Below are 16,452 nucleotides of genomic sequence, written 5' to 3'. Positions count from 1 at the left end.
GGAATCCTTATTTCATGCACATGAAACGAGGTAACTTATTAGTATATGATTAATTAAATATTAATTGTAAAAACTTAAAATATAGATAATACAATTTTAAAGTATTTTTTCAGAAATTTTATTAAAAATCATATAAGTTAACAATTCAAAAGGCATATACGTGAAATACGATGTACTCCCTCCACTATGGCTGTGAAGACAAGGTATGTTTTTCAGAGATAAGATCTTGGGTTATTCATTTTTTATTGCTTAACACCTATTGCTGCTTGTTTGGTACTTTATTGATCTATCAACTATAAAATATTTATCTAAATTTATAATGATCTTTATTGTCTATTTTTCTAGAATTATTATTGTCTTTAGCAGCATCAGTGTCTTACATCATATCAGTTGGCAATTGAATAAAAATTATGGCTATATTGTTCTAAAGCATATTATTAAATTCATAATTACGATGACAAGATGTGTCCTACTATGTAGATACAGAAGCCTAGAACAATAGTTATTTTTTGGAAAAAAAAATAACCTAATAAAAATATCTCTAAATATAAAACTTTTGTTCATGCCAGTCTAGCCAACCGATCGTCGTGTCTAAGTGATACTGCCACGTTAGTCAGACTGATGTGGCGGAAGACCGTTTTCATGTCAATATTATTTAATCATGTTGGGTGGGATGATGTAGTAAAGGACTTAGCCGTAGAAATAAGTTTTTAAGGTAGGGTTTAGTTTTAGAATTTAAAAATAAGAAGGTTCGAGAAATAATAAAAATTCAGCAGTAGATGCCAGGCAAGCCAAGCCAGAAGCTCTAAGCAATTCAAGGGCAAGTATAACAGTGTAGACGGTTGTTGTCTATTTGACACACACAGACAGTTAAATAGACAGCTTGTACAATAACTTGTCTATTTATTTATCTGTAAAATATTAAATTTACCCTTTAACATATAAATTAAGGTAATCAATAGTACTAGCGAATAGACGAGACACAACGTACAACAGTGCTAGCGGTGTTGGTTTGGTATTGAAGCACGCACCCTTGCCGTCTTTTCGTGAAGAGACGCTATAGTCGTCTGTTAGATTGAGAGAATTTTTTTTTAAATTCCGTAATATACATAAGGCTTAAAAACAGACATTGTATATGCCTAGCGTTTAGGTAGGGGATAGGCTTAGAGGGTGGTCCCCTTTCTCACGTAAAAGCGATCATCATTCGAACACGCCGCGTTTTACTGGGAAGGATCGAACCATGGGAACGAATGAACTACGAACGAGAGAGGATAATACGAGAAGATGAGAACGAGGCCGCCGCAACGCAAAGAAGCCTCAAGACGAATTGTCCTGTCCCAGCACGCACTCCAATTCCGATCGTTCCAATCGGCTGGCGGCTGGATGGAGTTCCCTGAAAGCCATCAACAAAACAAAACAAAGAGCCGGAACACCCGTACGCGCGAGCGCGCCCCACGCTACGCCACGCGCTTCTGCTCCACTCCTCTCCTCTCCCGCGCGCCACGCCCCCTCTCCTCCCCTTTCGCTTCCTCAGGAAACCAACCAACGCGCCGTCGCCCACAGATATTCCCCCCGCCTTTTTCTTCTTCTTTAATCCAATGGCCCTTTCCTCTGCTTCTCGCAGTCGCACCACCACCACCACCCGAAAACACCAGGACCCGATTCCATTCCATCGACCCCGGTTGCCTTCTGTATTACGTGGAGTGGCCGTGTGGGCAGAGCTCAGCTAGACCGCTTCTCCGTAGCTTCTTCGCCGTCGGGGCTCTTTGGTGCCGGAGCATGTGCCATCCTGGGCTGCCCCCGCTGCCGCCGGGCTGCGAGGTCAGGCGGCGCCCCGCGCCGCCACCGCCGCCCGAGCCGCGGCGGGAGCAGCAGCCTCAGGCGCCGCACCACTACTGCGTGTGCTCGCCCACGGCGCACCGCGGCTCGTTCCGCTGCCGCTGGCACCGCCGCGCCGCGGCTACGAACGAGTGGGGGCGCCGCTAGCCGCAGGAGCGTCGCGCCGTAGATAGCCGGCCATGTGGTACGTGTATACAGCTGTTGTTCTCGGCCCATGGCGGCGCGTCTTGTTTGTGCGTCATGCATGCTCGCCTCAGTAACTCAGTTGATCATGTGTTTGTATATAAACAGCTGTTAGAAGTACCAGAGGAAACCAACCAAACAAGTGTGCATTACTCAAGTCTCTACATATGCTATACTTCATTCGGAAGTACGTTCATTGGTGAATCATACAAGAATAATAGCAATCGTGCTTGATTTGGCCATGAACAGGCCAATTAGAATCGAGTTGATGCGTATACACAATCTTATCACGGCGAGAATGAATGTGTAGCAAATTCTAGCTGTCCCCTGTCAGTCCATGGTGATCCGACCTGGCCCTCCCTTCAATGACGGGTACAGAGGCCTGGATCGCTTGAAGCCGAATATATCCGTGATTCGGTAAGTTTTGGGTGGATCAACTTCGGCAATGGCTGCCTTGAACTCTGCCAAATGTTTGCCGCCGAAGACCTGCACGCTTACTGTTTTCCTTTGAGGCGCACCAACTCTTATATACTGATCAAAAAATTCGATGAATTCTTCTTTCCTGAGCTCTCTTAGGAGAGCCACCTGCAAAAGAGTTGAACTTTTTTGAAAGTTCTAACTAAACCCACTTTCTTTATATTAGATCAATTTTTTTTCCAAACAATTTTGCTGAAAGCAGCATTTACCTCGGATTCGACCCTATCAAACTTGAGAGTTCCTGCCTCAATCTCCCCCCAATAGAAATGGGATTCCTCCCACAGATTTTTGAATTTCTCCAGTTTCGAATCGATAAGTGATTCTACATTTCTCTGCAAAAAGAGTGCCATTTCAAACCCTCAGCCGCATTAATGTGCAAATAACTACTGTAGTAATATGCTCCAACCGAGGACATCTACTTCTAGTATCCTAGTGATTAAATACCATACCGTATGACAAATCTAGATAAATTTAACTAAAATGCATCATGTGTCCCTGTTATTTATCCATTACAACCCCTCCAGATTTGTATAAACTTTATACTCATACTCCTCTCTGTTTCACTCCAGTTCGTTTTATAATCCCGTACAGAGTCCTGTAGTGTATGTGGCAGTTTACCACACAATGATGTAGATTTAAAAGAGATGTTGTGGGCACTTATGAAACATAAAACACCATATAAATTTGCAAAACTTGAAAGCCAGTCCAACGGGCACCACAAACCTTAAAATCCTTGTCTGATAGTTCATGGATTTTGCTTTCAAACATCTTGAAGAATGCATCGACTCTAGCATCAAGATGTGAAGGGTCCTAGGGATTCAACATAACATCAGTTAGAGAGAGCAGCAAAATATTGTGATATCAATCACTCTAGCATTGAACTTGTACCTTTACTGTGGACTGAATGACAACCTCGAGCGCGCAGACTCCACAATCAGATCTGATGAATAGGGATATTCATTAAGCAAGGATTTAAATGGTCAAACTCGGAGATAATCTTTATGTATCTCCTAAAAGGGAAAAGTAAGAAGCAACAAATCAAGACAAAACCTCTGCCACGTACCTTAGCGAAAGTCCTGCTATATAGCCAAGTTGCTCAACAGTTCGCAGCTGGTTGAAGGCAGGTTGGCTTGCAATTAAAGAGAACAGCTGAAGTTTGATATTTGAAAGGGCATCGTCCAGATGTACCTGAAATAGGGTAAAGTCCATTTTTAACTATTAAACTATGTTCGAAGTCTTTTTTTTTTGCCCTGAAAACAACAAAACCAGCTGTTTTTCACCCTCAACTTTCACAACCGGATAAAAGAACACATTGGGATATTTATTTAATGGTTTTATTTGAAATAGGTTACCAGTTTGTGATCAGTTTGGTGAACATTAGTTCTCAAAAAGCTACCGATCATGGATCAGTAGTTACTTTGGTTAATAGTAGTTACGTCCATGGTAAAAGGAGTTACATCACTTGCACCAAAGATCAGGACTCAGGGACATTTACCTGAATATATTGAACCACTGATGAGTTCTCATTCTTCTGATTTAAGCCTTCAATTTGGTAGTAGCACTTTAACTCATTTTCAAGCATGATAACCCTTTTAATCAGATATTGTGATGGATGCATGGATTTGAACACTGAGTTAGGGGTATTGAATATAGTATCTTCAATCTCCTGTACAATAGAGGTAGCCTCATTTGGTTCGATGTTCCCTACCAAGGATAAAATTAGTTGATAGCCATGACCGGAAAGTCATCCCTTATCAGTCCTTTGCAAATACCCCCTCCGGTTTTTATCTGCCTCTATTGACTTTGAGTTTATATTTGACCATTCGTTTTATTCAAATTTTTTGTGCAAATATGTAAAATTATAAGTCATATTTAAAGTATCCTTAATAATAAAACAAATCACACCAAATAATTATTAATCATGTAATCTTTTTGAATATGATGAATGGTCAAATATAGATAAAAAAACCAAAGGTGCCAAATAAAAAAATCGGAGGTAGTATATCTACATGATGAATTGACTAACAAGAACTTCTGCCTAACCGTGAATATAGCATTCCAAAAATGTCTTCGATAACAAATGTGGTATGAACTTTGCAAGAGTATCTGAATCAAGCTTAGAAAGAGCCTCAAGTTTCTCAAATAAAGGCCATTTTTGATCCTCCAATATCAAGGATAGATAGTATGAAGCTTGAGAGTATGGTTGGCAGAAGTTGAAATTTTTGTAATCCTTGACAGCAGTTTCCTACGATGGTAAGATGTCAGTCTCAAAACTTATTCATGAAATAAATCAACAAACAGAACAGTATTATATTCAAGAGTTTCTAAATGCTCTGTGACAGAGCATGTTATCTTATAATTTGTACAAACCAAGGATGAAGCCTAAAGAATAAAAATGGAATTTACGGTTTCTGGAACAATGGTTATGAGAACCAGTAATATTACAATCACTGTATAAGTACCACACTCCTTTTTAATGCAATCATTACATAGCGCAAATTAAACTAAATAAAATTTTTCAAGGAAATAAACAGGAAATGCCATGCATTCTTTGGAAAGGGCAGGAAGAGGTCAACGGAGGACATTAGCCTGATAGCATGGGATTCTGTTTGTATGCCCATTGAACTGGGAGGGCTAGGAATCAAGAATATTACATGCTTCGGGAAAGCTCTCTGTTTCAAATGATCGATGCTGGAGAGAAGTCAGAATGACAGACCGTAGACAGTTCCAAAGAGACGTCAGGATAAGGAGCTGAACACCATCTTCTTTGCAGCAACACAGTTCTATATCAGACGAGGGGACAACATGGATCTCTGGAGATAAAGTTGGTTGCAGTTCGGCCGATCCAGAAGGCGATGCCAGCTTTGCTTCATCAGGAGGACGGGCATCACGGTGCAGCAAGGCATGCAAAGGCTCAGATGAGTCGGAGACATTCAAGAGGTCCCTTCCAACCGCGCGATCGCTGAGTACTTCCAGCTCTGGAATTAACTGGAGGGGAGGCAAATGCAGAATGACAATGATAATCAGCTCTGTTGGACTCTAGAAAGACATGGCAACTTCACTGTTTCCTCTGCCTACGTCATGTTCTTCATGGCAAATGAGCGGTCGAGTTGGGGCACTCTGCTCAGGGGCACAAAAGCTCCCTCAAAGATTGAATTCATGTGGCTTGTGCTAAGAGGGAGATATCTCGCAGTGGATAACTTGCAGAAGAGAGGCTGACCAAACCAGCAAAACTGCTCACTTTGTGAATGCCAAGAGCTGCTACCACCTATTCGTTCAATGCCAGTATACCAACAAGGTTTGGCAATGCTGGGTGAACACTACTTTTCAGGTTCCTTCCGACCTGGGCAGGTCCCTGGATGAATGGCGGATAGTAACAAGGAGGATTTTCGTGAAATGATTCAGGACAGTTTTCGATTCCTTGCTCCTACTGGTATGCTGGCATGTGTGGAAGGAGCGAGGATTGTTTAGAACTGTTCACGCTCACCTTCTCAGCTTTTCAACAAGCTAAGAGATGAGATTAAGGTTTGGCTAGAGGCTGGGCTGTTCAAGAACCAGGCTGAGTAGTTGTACAGAGTAGTTTTACCAGTTAGCACTGTTCCCTATCCGGCATGTCGAGTGTCGGACTAAGAAGCCTACCACTGAGTTTGTAACTGAGCTGTAACTGATTTCTTGTTCTTTTTACAAATTTTAATGAAATTGATTGGCCTGTCTTTGGCCAAACTGTACTATTTACAAACAAGCAGAAGAAACAAGTAAATGTGATATTGTAAATTTTGAGAACTGAAAATAGTATTGAGATTACTAAATTTTGATATGAAGTATGAATTGTTATTCGTGCTGTTTGCTTTAATCTGCTTGTCTAGATTGCTGCATTTTTTTAGAATAAATTTGTGCTCAAATATTCTGCATAGCAAGTTATAGGGCCTGTTTGGGGGAGCTTTAGATTCTGAGAAGCAGCTGCTTGGTAGCCAGCTTCTGAGAATCTGGAAAAGCTTCTAAATCCAGCTTCTCCAGATTCTGGATTCTTAGTTCATTTTCCAGAATCTGTATCTCAGAAGTTGTGGACCGTTTGGGGCAGCTTCTGTGAAAAGCTACAGCTGGGAGAAGCTCCCCCAAACAGGCCCATAGATGTGATGGAAGGCTGCCTTGTTTACACATCAAAACGGTAATGCAGTAAATATCTTGCGACAAACTGAAACAAATAAACCATAATTATGTGCCCAGGTACTATGGAATCATCCTACATGTTCTTGGTTCCCACAACATCATGTCCATAAGTTGAAATTTTGACACAACTAAAGCTTTGGTCGTCTATCAATTACAGAAGTTGATAGATGACAATTGGTTAACGAAAGTAAATTTCAGTACTCGAAAAAATTGATCCGCACAAAGTTGAAACAAAGAAGAAAAAAATATTAAAATGTGCCTGTGCAAAATTATGACAACGAAACCTACCCCAAAAAAAAGAATCTACTTACCTTCAAGGCACAAAACCTGTTTGGTTTAACTTCAAAGTTAGATATATGCTTCATAATGGCATCTAGCAGAATCCGCATCTTGTCATTGTAACCACCTACTGAGACCTTACATAGAAAGTAAAAATGTTTTAGGTGATATTCAAATTATTACCCTAATAAAGCAAACTCATGATGCATGAGATTTCCAACACAGCATGACAATTTTACAATGAATGGAGTGTTTGGCTGGGACACTCATTGAGAACTATATCAGGATAATAGAGTAGTAAAGTGACAAAACCTGGAATCCAGCAGACGTGCGATCTATTGAATAAAACAAACCAGCAATTCGAGCATCATAGGCTGCAAAAGGCACAAACATTTTGTTAATATATGTTTGGAACTTTGGACTTGGAGTTGGCTGGAGAAGTAACCCCAAATGAACTGTAAATGTATGGGTACATGTTCTATTCCCTCTGTTCCAAATATAAGCATTTATAGGATTCAAAATTTGTACCACAATATAATAATTTCTAGGGCACCGATTACAATGAATAGAAATCAGTACATTTTCAGCCCAACAGGCGCTTGGGAGGGAATCTAAGCAATTAAAAATTTGACCACTTATGTGACTGAAAGGGACTCTTCTCCCTTAAACTTAGTATTTGCTAAGAAACCTAGAAATGCTTATATTTTGGAAGTGAGGGATTACTATTTACCCTACTTGTGAAGTGGTGCTTACCATATGCATTCAAGTAATCTTCTAACAGATCAACAAATAGACTAGTCGAGACAACTGCTTCAGGGGAATGGCTTGACAATGGACAGTGGAAATCAATTATAATGTGAACCTTTGGAGTGGAGAACAGTGTGTCGGGCTTATACCACAACTGTGAAAGCGGTGTCTTTCTCAGTATTACTGGAAATTTAACCTGCCAAAACATTTTAATTTGTAAGAGAATACTAAATTGAAGATTAAACAAATTTAGAACTGTGCTAACGTGAAGAAAAAAAATAAACACAGACAAGATGATCCGCGGATCCGGGGACAACCTTTTCAAGCATTTCTTTAAGTGATAAATCTTTTGGAATGAAAATATTAGGCTTTGGGATATGGAGCTTCTCAGTAGGAGCTTTTTGAATCCATTCCTGCCAAAATAAAACAATCATTGACAATATGTTTTAGAAATTTAACTCTATAAATTTTAATAGCTGGCCGTATTTTAACAGTATGTACTGTGGAATAAGATAACAAGAAAACAAAGGAACAAATCAAGATTATTGAAAAAGGACAGACCTTTATCGTAGAAGGAGTGATATTTTCAACAGAATATGCTGTACTATACCATGGCTCAACAGAATCAGTAGATCCTTTAAATTTTTTAGATTTCCAGAGTATCCTGGAGAGGGAGACGGAGAAGAATGACATCAATGTAAGTGTTAAGTCACAGTATTAATCTTGATATGCTATTTTAAGTCCAACTGGATATCCGTCAGCTTGTCAGAAAATAAGTAGGCAAGTAAATATGATTAACTAATTTTGGAACTAACTTTCTAAGGTCCCATATCTGGTGGAAGTTGAAACCACTAGCATAGCACAGTTTAAGACCCTTATAAATACTTCATCATGCGATCACACAAGGCATCCAGACGAATTGACAAATTAAACAAAAGCATCCCACACAAGTACAACAGCCAGAAGAGACGAATGGAAATGAAAACCAGGAAAATAGGGCAGCATTCAACTTTCAATAATCTACCAATTTGTGTCCAATGGTAGGACGTTATTGATGTGTGACAGCATTAATTAGTAATTCACAAACGCAACTAAAACAGAAAATAATTAGCTAAAGTAACTTAGTAGGTAATGAGCAAATAATGTTCATGCCGCATACCTTTTACCACTTTTTACTTCAGAAAAGAACAGAAATAAATGTTTGTTTGTTTATATACCTATATAGTTGATATTGTAAATAAATAGTGGGCACAAACAAAGCTGCCATGTGAACCATGTAAATGTACCTTACTCTTTCAGCTGACAACTCATCAAGTACCATATTTATTCTATTTGGAGCATACTTGGACGGCAATGATGCTCCAACCAGCCATTCTTCTGGTGGGAATAACTACAAGCAGTTCAAAAGATTTCTCAATTGAAGATAGCTCACGAACAAATGAAAGTTGCATTTGAACATATTTCAGTAAAACAGAGAAAAAAATAGACATAAGAGTAGTTGCTAATTAGGTTTATCACTGACACAATACTTTTCAGGTGTATCAGGAAATGAATAGAATTGATCATATGAATTGTAACAATAAATATTGTACTAAATGAGGTTTACAGAAGTATACCCGCATCGTTGAGACAGTATCTGTCACATAGCTGATTGGATGGACTTTGTCCTGATAGTGGAATTCCGTTTCATTTATCGCCACAAGCTAAAAGATCCAAAAATATGTTACCAGCGCATTTAGTTTAACTATTTAAACCATCTCAATATGCTTAAAGCAGGCAGAAAAGGATTGATAATACAAAAAACTGCTGTTGATGACGAGACAATAAATTGAAAACATGATGAGAGTTTTCTGAAAGAATGTATTGAAGCACAACAATGCAATGATCATATCAAATGGTGATAGTATAATTTTAGTGGATACACTCTATTGTCTGGAAACAGAAGCACATGTATCCTGAACGCTCATAGATTCTCAAAACTAGAAGGTCCTATTCAAATGGAAAGTATCACATTTGTTAACCAAAGATTCTATTCCTAAGATAAGGCACCAAATATATAATTGAATTCCAAACAAAGTCAACTAACGATTTTTTAAGAAAACCTTTCCAATCAAGATATGCAAAGATCAGAAATTCTATTCTGTGATAACTCTTTTTGAAATAATTTGGGAACTCTAGAGGTAAAGATCAGAACTTGTAGAAGTACCACAACATTTACATGCTGTGTAAACGATGTTCCTTTCAATTACCTCATCAAAGATCCACTCATGGATGCCATTTTCTTTTAGTAAAATAATATATTTGAAGACCAATCCAACGATGTCTTCCATGTGTTCTGGAATCATTGCATGCGCACACAAGAGGATTAAATAATAACAAAATGTGCTTAAAACAAAATAGCCATGTTAGTTCTACAGATTTTTTTAAAAAAGGATGGGAAACTGACCATGACCAGCATCAGTCAGCCTCATGCTAATTGAGAAAAAGGAGTACTCAGCACTGTCACTGCCCTCCCCAGCCGACAAATTCATAGCCCAACCTAAAGTAACCGAAATTGAGTGTCACATGTAGAAAGAAGAAATTAAAGAATGACTAAGATTAGTTAATAAAGGAAAACGAGTTGAACAACAGTCAATTGATAAAGTGTAATTACCTAGTTCCTTTATAATATGGAAGATGGATCCCTCGCCTTCATGCCCAATTAGATGACTGAGATAACGGCAAGGGCCTTCTTTGTAAAAGTGTAAGTCAGGTGTAACTGGCCATGATATCTTTAGATAATCACCTTCGGATATTGGGATTGCTTTGACAATAAGCTGCATGAAAAATTTCATATCATTTGATAAATATTTTATTTTTAGTGATTGTTACAAGTTCTCCATATTTTTAGTGATTGTTACAAGTTCTCCATACTATCTATCTATTATGATTGGTGTTGCTTCAAGTTTCTACCTGCAAATGTTCCTCTGAAAGAGGTCGACCTGGGCATTTGAAGCTTCTCTGATCAGTGTTTTTGATGTCACTAAACAAGCGATCAACACAGCTTTGGATGCAATCAAGGTTCTCTACAAAATAAAAAAAAATCAGTACCTAGATGAGTTTGTGTGACATGGACTAACCAGTAATATTTACCTTTTCCATAAACAACAAGGTGCATAAGGTTTGCTGAATAATTCTCATAAAACTTCAGAAGCTCCTGTCTAATGTCCAGTCCCCTCTGTTTTGGTTTTGTTTCTAGCGTTTCCCAACTCCCTGATGCATTAAATAACAAGACAGCCATAAAAAACAACAAAACACTTAACTTGTTTCATAAACTGGAATAGTATTTCATGAAAACAGGATATGATCACCATAGAATGGTTGCTAATTATGATGTACAACTGATAGGAGAAATGGACCATTGTCTGGTATGAATTTACATTTTAGACATGTCATCTCAATTTTCATGAACTAATGTAACATCTTGCGAAGTGACCAGAGGAAAATTGTGATTTGCAAAGCTAACACAAATATTCCAAGGTGGCACATGAAAAAACAGCAATGGCCTGTTTGACTCTTCATTATGTTTTCGCAAAAAATGCAACCAATCATAATGGCTAGCAAGATCAACTGGTCAGAAATTCACAATTCTAAACACAACTATTTGCTTACCAGTACTGAATTTATGATAAGGGTGATCCTTTGAAGCCAGATGTTTTTGGAGCTGGATAGGGGGAAAGGTGGAAACTTAAGTAACAGTGAAGCATATGCTATGACATTGAAACTGAAGGAAATTACACGTAATTCTGGGCATTTTACTCTTTTAGTTCAAGTAAATTTCAAACAACTACATATAGTTTGATCAAACTATCACAAAACTACAGATGTAAGGCATTGTATCACAAAACTACAAATTTAACATCAATTTTATCCCAAAACTACAACTTTTGAAACTTAAAAAGGACAATAGTGGAACTCTAAAACCTGTAGTTATTTGATAGATTCACCACTAAATATATAGTTTTGTGATACAAGACCTTAAATTTTATTTCTTTTGAGAAATTTGGTGCTAAATCTGTAGTTTTGTGATACCCAACCATAAATTTGTAGTTTTGCGATAATTTAGTCACAGTACCTGTAGTTTTGTGAAATTTACTCATTTGAGTTTCCTTTTGCTTTAAGGATCATTTCTGTGCTTGTCTCATCAATTGTTCATAGATATATTTATATATGCAAGCGCACCTTGTAAATAAAGAACATACACATATTCTATGAGTGCATATTCCTATGCTTTAACAGTTGCAGCGTCTGATAGTCATACAGTTATGATAGTGTTGCATGAAAGAATACATGTTGTATCAACTACTGAATTTGAAACATTGCAGTACCTGATACATTCTCCATCCATCAGACAACAAATTTTTCTTGTGTTCTGTAAGGACAAAGCAAAGAAAGGTTTAACCAAAATACACTCATTGCTTCTCCAAATTAAACAGCTGTGAGTTTTGAAGTGATTATATAAGGTTGTACTACCTCCGTTCCATAATAACTTCATTTTTCGATTTCTATGTTCAAAGTTTGACCATTCGTCTTATTTGAAAAATTTGTATAAAAACTTAAAATAATTAGTCACGCATAAAATACTATTCATGTTTTACCATCTAGTAACAAAAAAAATATTAATCGGAAAATAAATCAAATAAAACGATGAGTCAAAACATTGTATCTAAAAACTAAAAAATAAAGTCAATATGGGACGGAGGTAGTAGTTATGTAATTTAACCACCTGCACAAGAATAGTTGCTTTGGGGTATAATCTTCTTTTAGTTTGGGAGAGAGAAGTTTAAAAGAAGCACATGCCAAGTTTGATCCAAATAGCATCACCATTTGTAAAGCGAATAATCAGAACTTACCAGAATCAACAGCCTTAATCTCTCTAAGAACAGCATCTTCCGACATCAAAGGCTTAATAAAAAACTGTGCAAATCTGCACAACCAAAACCACCAAATGTTATTATCCAATAAAAAGCATGAAAATCTTCAGAACGAAACACACACACACACACACAAATGAACTAAAAGTACTACTAGAAAATCTTACCTATCTAACGCTTCTTCAAAATTGGCCACATTGACATCAAAATAGAAATTTGTTGTCTCCGAACTTGTAAACGCATTGCAAGAGCCACCATGCTACATCATACTAATTGTCAAAAATATAGTGTGGGTGTGTTGAATGTAATTTCCAAAGAATAAAATATTTTTTTAACTATGTTCAAGAACTACAATAACAGGGCACCGGAAAGGAAATTGTGCACAGATGACAGTTTGAGGATAAAATGTTACTCTAATCAGAACATTGTCCATCCCATTCAATGGCACCGCAACATCATGCCATAATGGAAAACGTGGGATTTGGCTTCAGGAGAGCACAACAGGATATAGCTGAACTTTAGGGGGAGGGCCGAGGGCCATAGATTAAACATCATTTGGTCTGCAGTCTGCAGTCTGCACAGTGCACAGATGCAAACCAGTCACAGCATAGGCTGTCTTCTTTTGGTTGATGAAAGATGAAAGATTATTTGATTTATTTTATAACTACTCCTTTCGTTTCATAATGTAACACTCAAAACAATATATATATCTAGATTCATTACCATTCATATGTCTTATATTGTAAAACAAAGATAGTATTTAATGGTATAGACGATGAAATTAATTACTATAAAATTGAAAAACTACTCTAAAAAAGTGAGGTGCTGAACTTTTATATAGAAACCTTTTGCAAAAAAAATGTAATATTTAACTGTTCGGGGAAGCATGCGTGCAAAAACCAAGGAATAATCTAGGCTAAAAGAATGCAGCCATAGTATTATTATATTGTACTCTTTCTCGTCATTTCTTATATTATGTTCTTGGTTGCTACATTTCTACTGATCTAGCATCTAAATTTGATGTAGGGAACCCCGAACTTAATGTTGATCTCATAAAATTCTGATGTGGTTGTGTCAAGATATCATGATTTTGTGTGAATAATACTTTCCCACAAAAATACGACCAAACAAAATGAAGCCCGGTGTTTCTTTATATTTGGAGTTGGTTGATAGAAAGTACCTCTGTGATATACTTCGTGTAATCTTGTTCACCAGGGTATTTCTCACTGGCATAAAATAGCATATGCTCTGCAAGCAAGGCCATAGTAATAAATCAAGACAAGAAAACAGATAAATGGCTAAGGTCAGCCACCTTTGGAACATGGTTAATTTTCTTAATTCCTGCAGGAATTAAATCAAATTGTGTAATGTGTTCCAGAGGAGGCCTGATTACTGAATTTTGAAAGTCAGGGCTAAAATTTGTCATGCCAGTTGTTTCCTCCATCTCAGTAACAGTTCTCTTTGAGCTCATCAAACATTTTGCGTTTCGATGAAAAAAAATACAGTAATGATAAAACTCTATAGGGTATAATGTCAATTAACTTTACATGGCTTCATCTACAGTATTCCTTCACATACATGCGCAATAAATTGGTACAGCCACGAATGTGCAGCAAGTATCCCAATCACTTGCAATGGATTGGTACAGTGGCGCATGTGTTGGTGTAGCGCATTACAACAACCAATGAGCCAATGAATTAGTATACAGTACTGCGTGTGTACCTGACTGCTCCTTTATCACTAAAAAGTAGAATTTACTCACCAGACAAAAACAGCACATTGGTTCTGTACATATATAGACAAAAGTACAGAGACATTTTGGTGAGCAAGCTGCCAAGGAATCCTACTAGGCAGCAACGTGCAGAAGCAGAGTTGGAGAATGACCCGCTTTTTCCCTACTCTCTGGCCAGCTGAGCGACCCGTGTCTAACATTGTACCGACTGCTAACTTAATTACATGAAGAAGGCAATGTAGTTATGTAGATAGTCGCTGCCATCCCCTTACATCACAACCTCACAAGGGAAAGCATAAGTCGATCATATGCAGGCCGTACGATCAATAATGGATGCCCTCAAGCTATCACACTGAACAGCAGTGATAGCAATCCCTTCGGATCAGACCATCAATAATCTGAACCGTCAGCTGAATGATCCAACGGCCAAAACAGGTCTAAATTTCCTCCAGCAAAAAAAATGTGCAGTCAACTTTACATATGAGAGCGTCCTTGACCCACAAAAACAGCGGTGGGGAAAGGCCACGGAACGGAGCAAAGAGCATCCCTATTTCCTAGGCCTCTCGTTCGATTCCATGGAGACAATTCGAGACCCCGGCCGAATCCCAAAAGTGAGATTCATCACGCCCGCGAGCGAATCGCAGAGAAAGCGAAGCGCCGCCGCGAGGACTAGGCGTCCTCTCGAACCGAACACGCCATACTACCCAACGACTGCATCCTCTGATTCCCCACTACACGGATCCGGTGGCCGGAAACGAATCGGAAAAATCGAAGGGAGGTGAGCGAGATGACCGACGAGGGAAGCGAGCGGGCGGTGGACTCACCGAGGAAGTGGGCGAGGCCCTCGAGCCCCTCCGGGTCGCTGAACGAGCCCACGCCGACCTCCATGCACGCCGCCGCCTGCACGCACAGAGGAATTGGGGATTAAAACACACACACACCACAAGCTCCCACCACCACAGAATCACGCGACAACGGCCGACGAATCGACGAGCATTCGCGGAGCGATCGGGGGCGGACCTTGTCGGTGTCGGCGTCGCTGATGAGGAGGCACTCCAGCGCGTTGGGGAGCACCACCCGGCGGTACTCCCGCTTGTCGCTGCGCGCGCGGATGAACTCCACATTGCCCTCCACACCCGCCGCTGCCGCCGCCGCCGCCGCCACCATCTCCGCCGCCTCCACCACCTCTGCTCTCCTCAACCTCAGAGGTCGGATTGGGGGCTAAGGCTTGAGCAAGTGGGGTTTCTCTCTCCGCTATATATAAATATAAACAGAGATTGGTATTGTTGTCACCAACACATTGCTCGCTGCCTTCCTTGCGCCAGGGGTTGGTTACTACTTTTTACTTCCTCGGTTTGGGACTTTTGCACGACGATCAGCTACTTTTCCGTCTCCGATGAATGGAACCGTTCTGTCGCTGCATGCGGCGTGACATTTGCGCTTCGCCATTTCTTTTCTATTTGTCGCCGGCGAATGACGCGGCCGCGACGGCAGAGGGTGACGTGGCTCCGCTCCTGTGCGCGGTGGAGTCCACGCAAGCAATCGACGTGTCGGCGTAAAGCTTTTCGCACGACCACACCACCTGGCCACCGCCGGTTTTGCGTGCAGTGGAGCGACGACTGCTAATCGCCGGGTCCCCGCTTCGTCAGCCGTGCGCTTTCGGGGAAATTCACGCGTAGATTGGATGTGGATGTGATCATCTTTTCTCGACGGAGCGCCTTCGGCGAAGCATCTGCGGTGTTTAGGTGCCAAAAGTTTTTGACAAAAACATCACATCGAACGTTTGATCGAATATTGGAAGAGGTTTTTGTCACAAATGAAAAAATAAATTTTACGGCTAGCTTAGAAACCGTGAGACGAATATTTTAAGCCTAGTTAATCCATCATTAACACATGTTGGTTACCGTAGCACTTATGTCTAATCATGGACTAATTAGGCTCAAAAGATTCGTCTTAAGATTTCTTTCATAACTGTGCAATTAGTTTTTTGGTTCATCTATGTTTAATATTTTATTTAGGTGTCAAAAAATTCAATATGATGTTTTTTAAAAAAATATTTTGAGAACTAAACAAGGCCTTAGTATGTTTATTAGAGTTAGGTGGAGATTTATG

At 39.4% G+C, this 16,452-nt stretch overlaps 1 protein-coding gene across 1 annotated transcript; it reads right to left on the bottom strand.

The window, feature by feature from the left end:
- Nucleotides 1-2,149: 2,149 nt before the first annotated feature.
- On the bottom strand, nucleotides 2,150-15,671 carry LOC102720094 (insulin-degrading enzyme-like 1, peroxisomal). The gene is made up of 26 exons (XM_006644737.3): nucleotides 15,361-15,671; nucleotides 15,165-15,240; nucleotides 13,789-13,856; nucleotides 12,776-12,867; nucleotides 12,588-12,661; nucleotides 12,063-12,106; nucleotides 11,347-11,398; nucleotides 10,828-10,947; nucleotides 10,648-10,760; nucleotides 10,349-10,511; nucleotides 10,142-10,234; nucleotides 9,945-10,030; nucleotides 9,312-9,398; nucleotides 8,982-9,085; nucleotides 8,257-8,359; nucleotides 8,013-8,108; nucleotides 7,702-7,891; nucleotides 7,261-7,322; nucleotides 6,981-7,085; nucleotides 4,543-4,744; nucleotides 3,995-4,203; nucleotides 3,563-3,687; nucleotides 3,388-3,439; nucleotides 3,223-3,309; nucleotides 2,709-2,831; nucleotides 2,150-2,607 (listed from the first exon to the last, which is right to left on the bottom strand). Exons 1-26 carry the CDS (start codon nucleotides 15,505-15,507, stop codon nucleotides 2,353-2,355), a joined length of 2,928 nt encoding a protein of 975 aa, XP_006644800.2. The 5' UTR covers nucleotides 15,508-15,671; the 3' UTR covers nucleotides 2,150-2,352.
- Between the last annotated feature and the right edge of the window lie 781 nt (nucleotides 15,672-16,452).

Source organism: Oryza brachyantha, chromosome 1, assembly GCF_000231095.2.
Source record: "Oryza brachyantha chromosome 1, ObraRS2, whole genome shotgun sequence".
Taxonomy (NCBI): Eukaryota; Viridiplantae; Streptophyta; class Magnoliopsida; order Poales; family Poaceae; genus Oryza; species Oryza brachyantha.
Note: the sequence above shows the minus strand (reverse complement) of the source record. Positions and strands in the feature narration are given on the sequence as shown.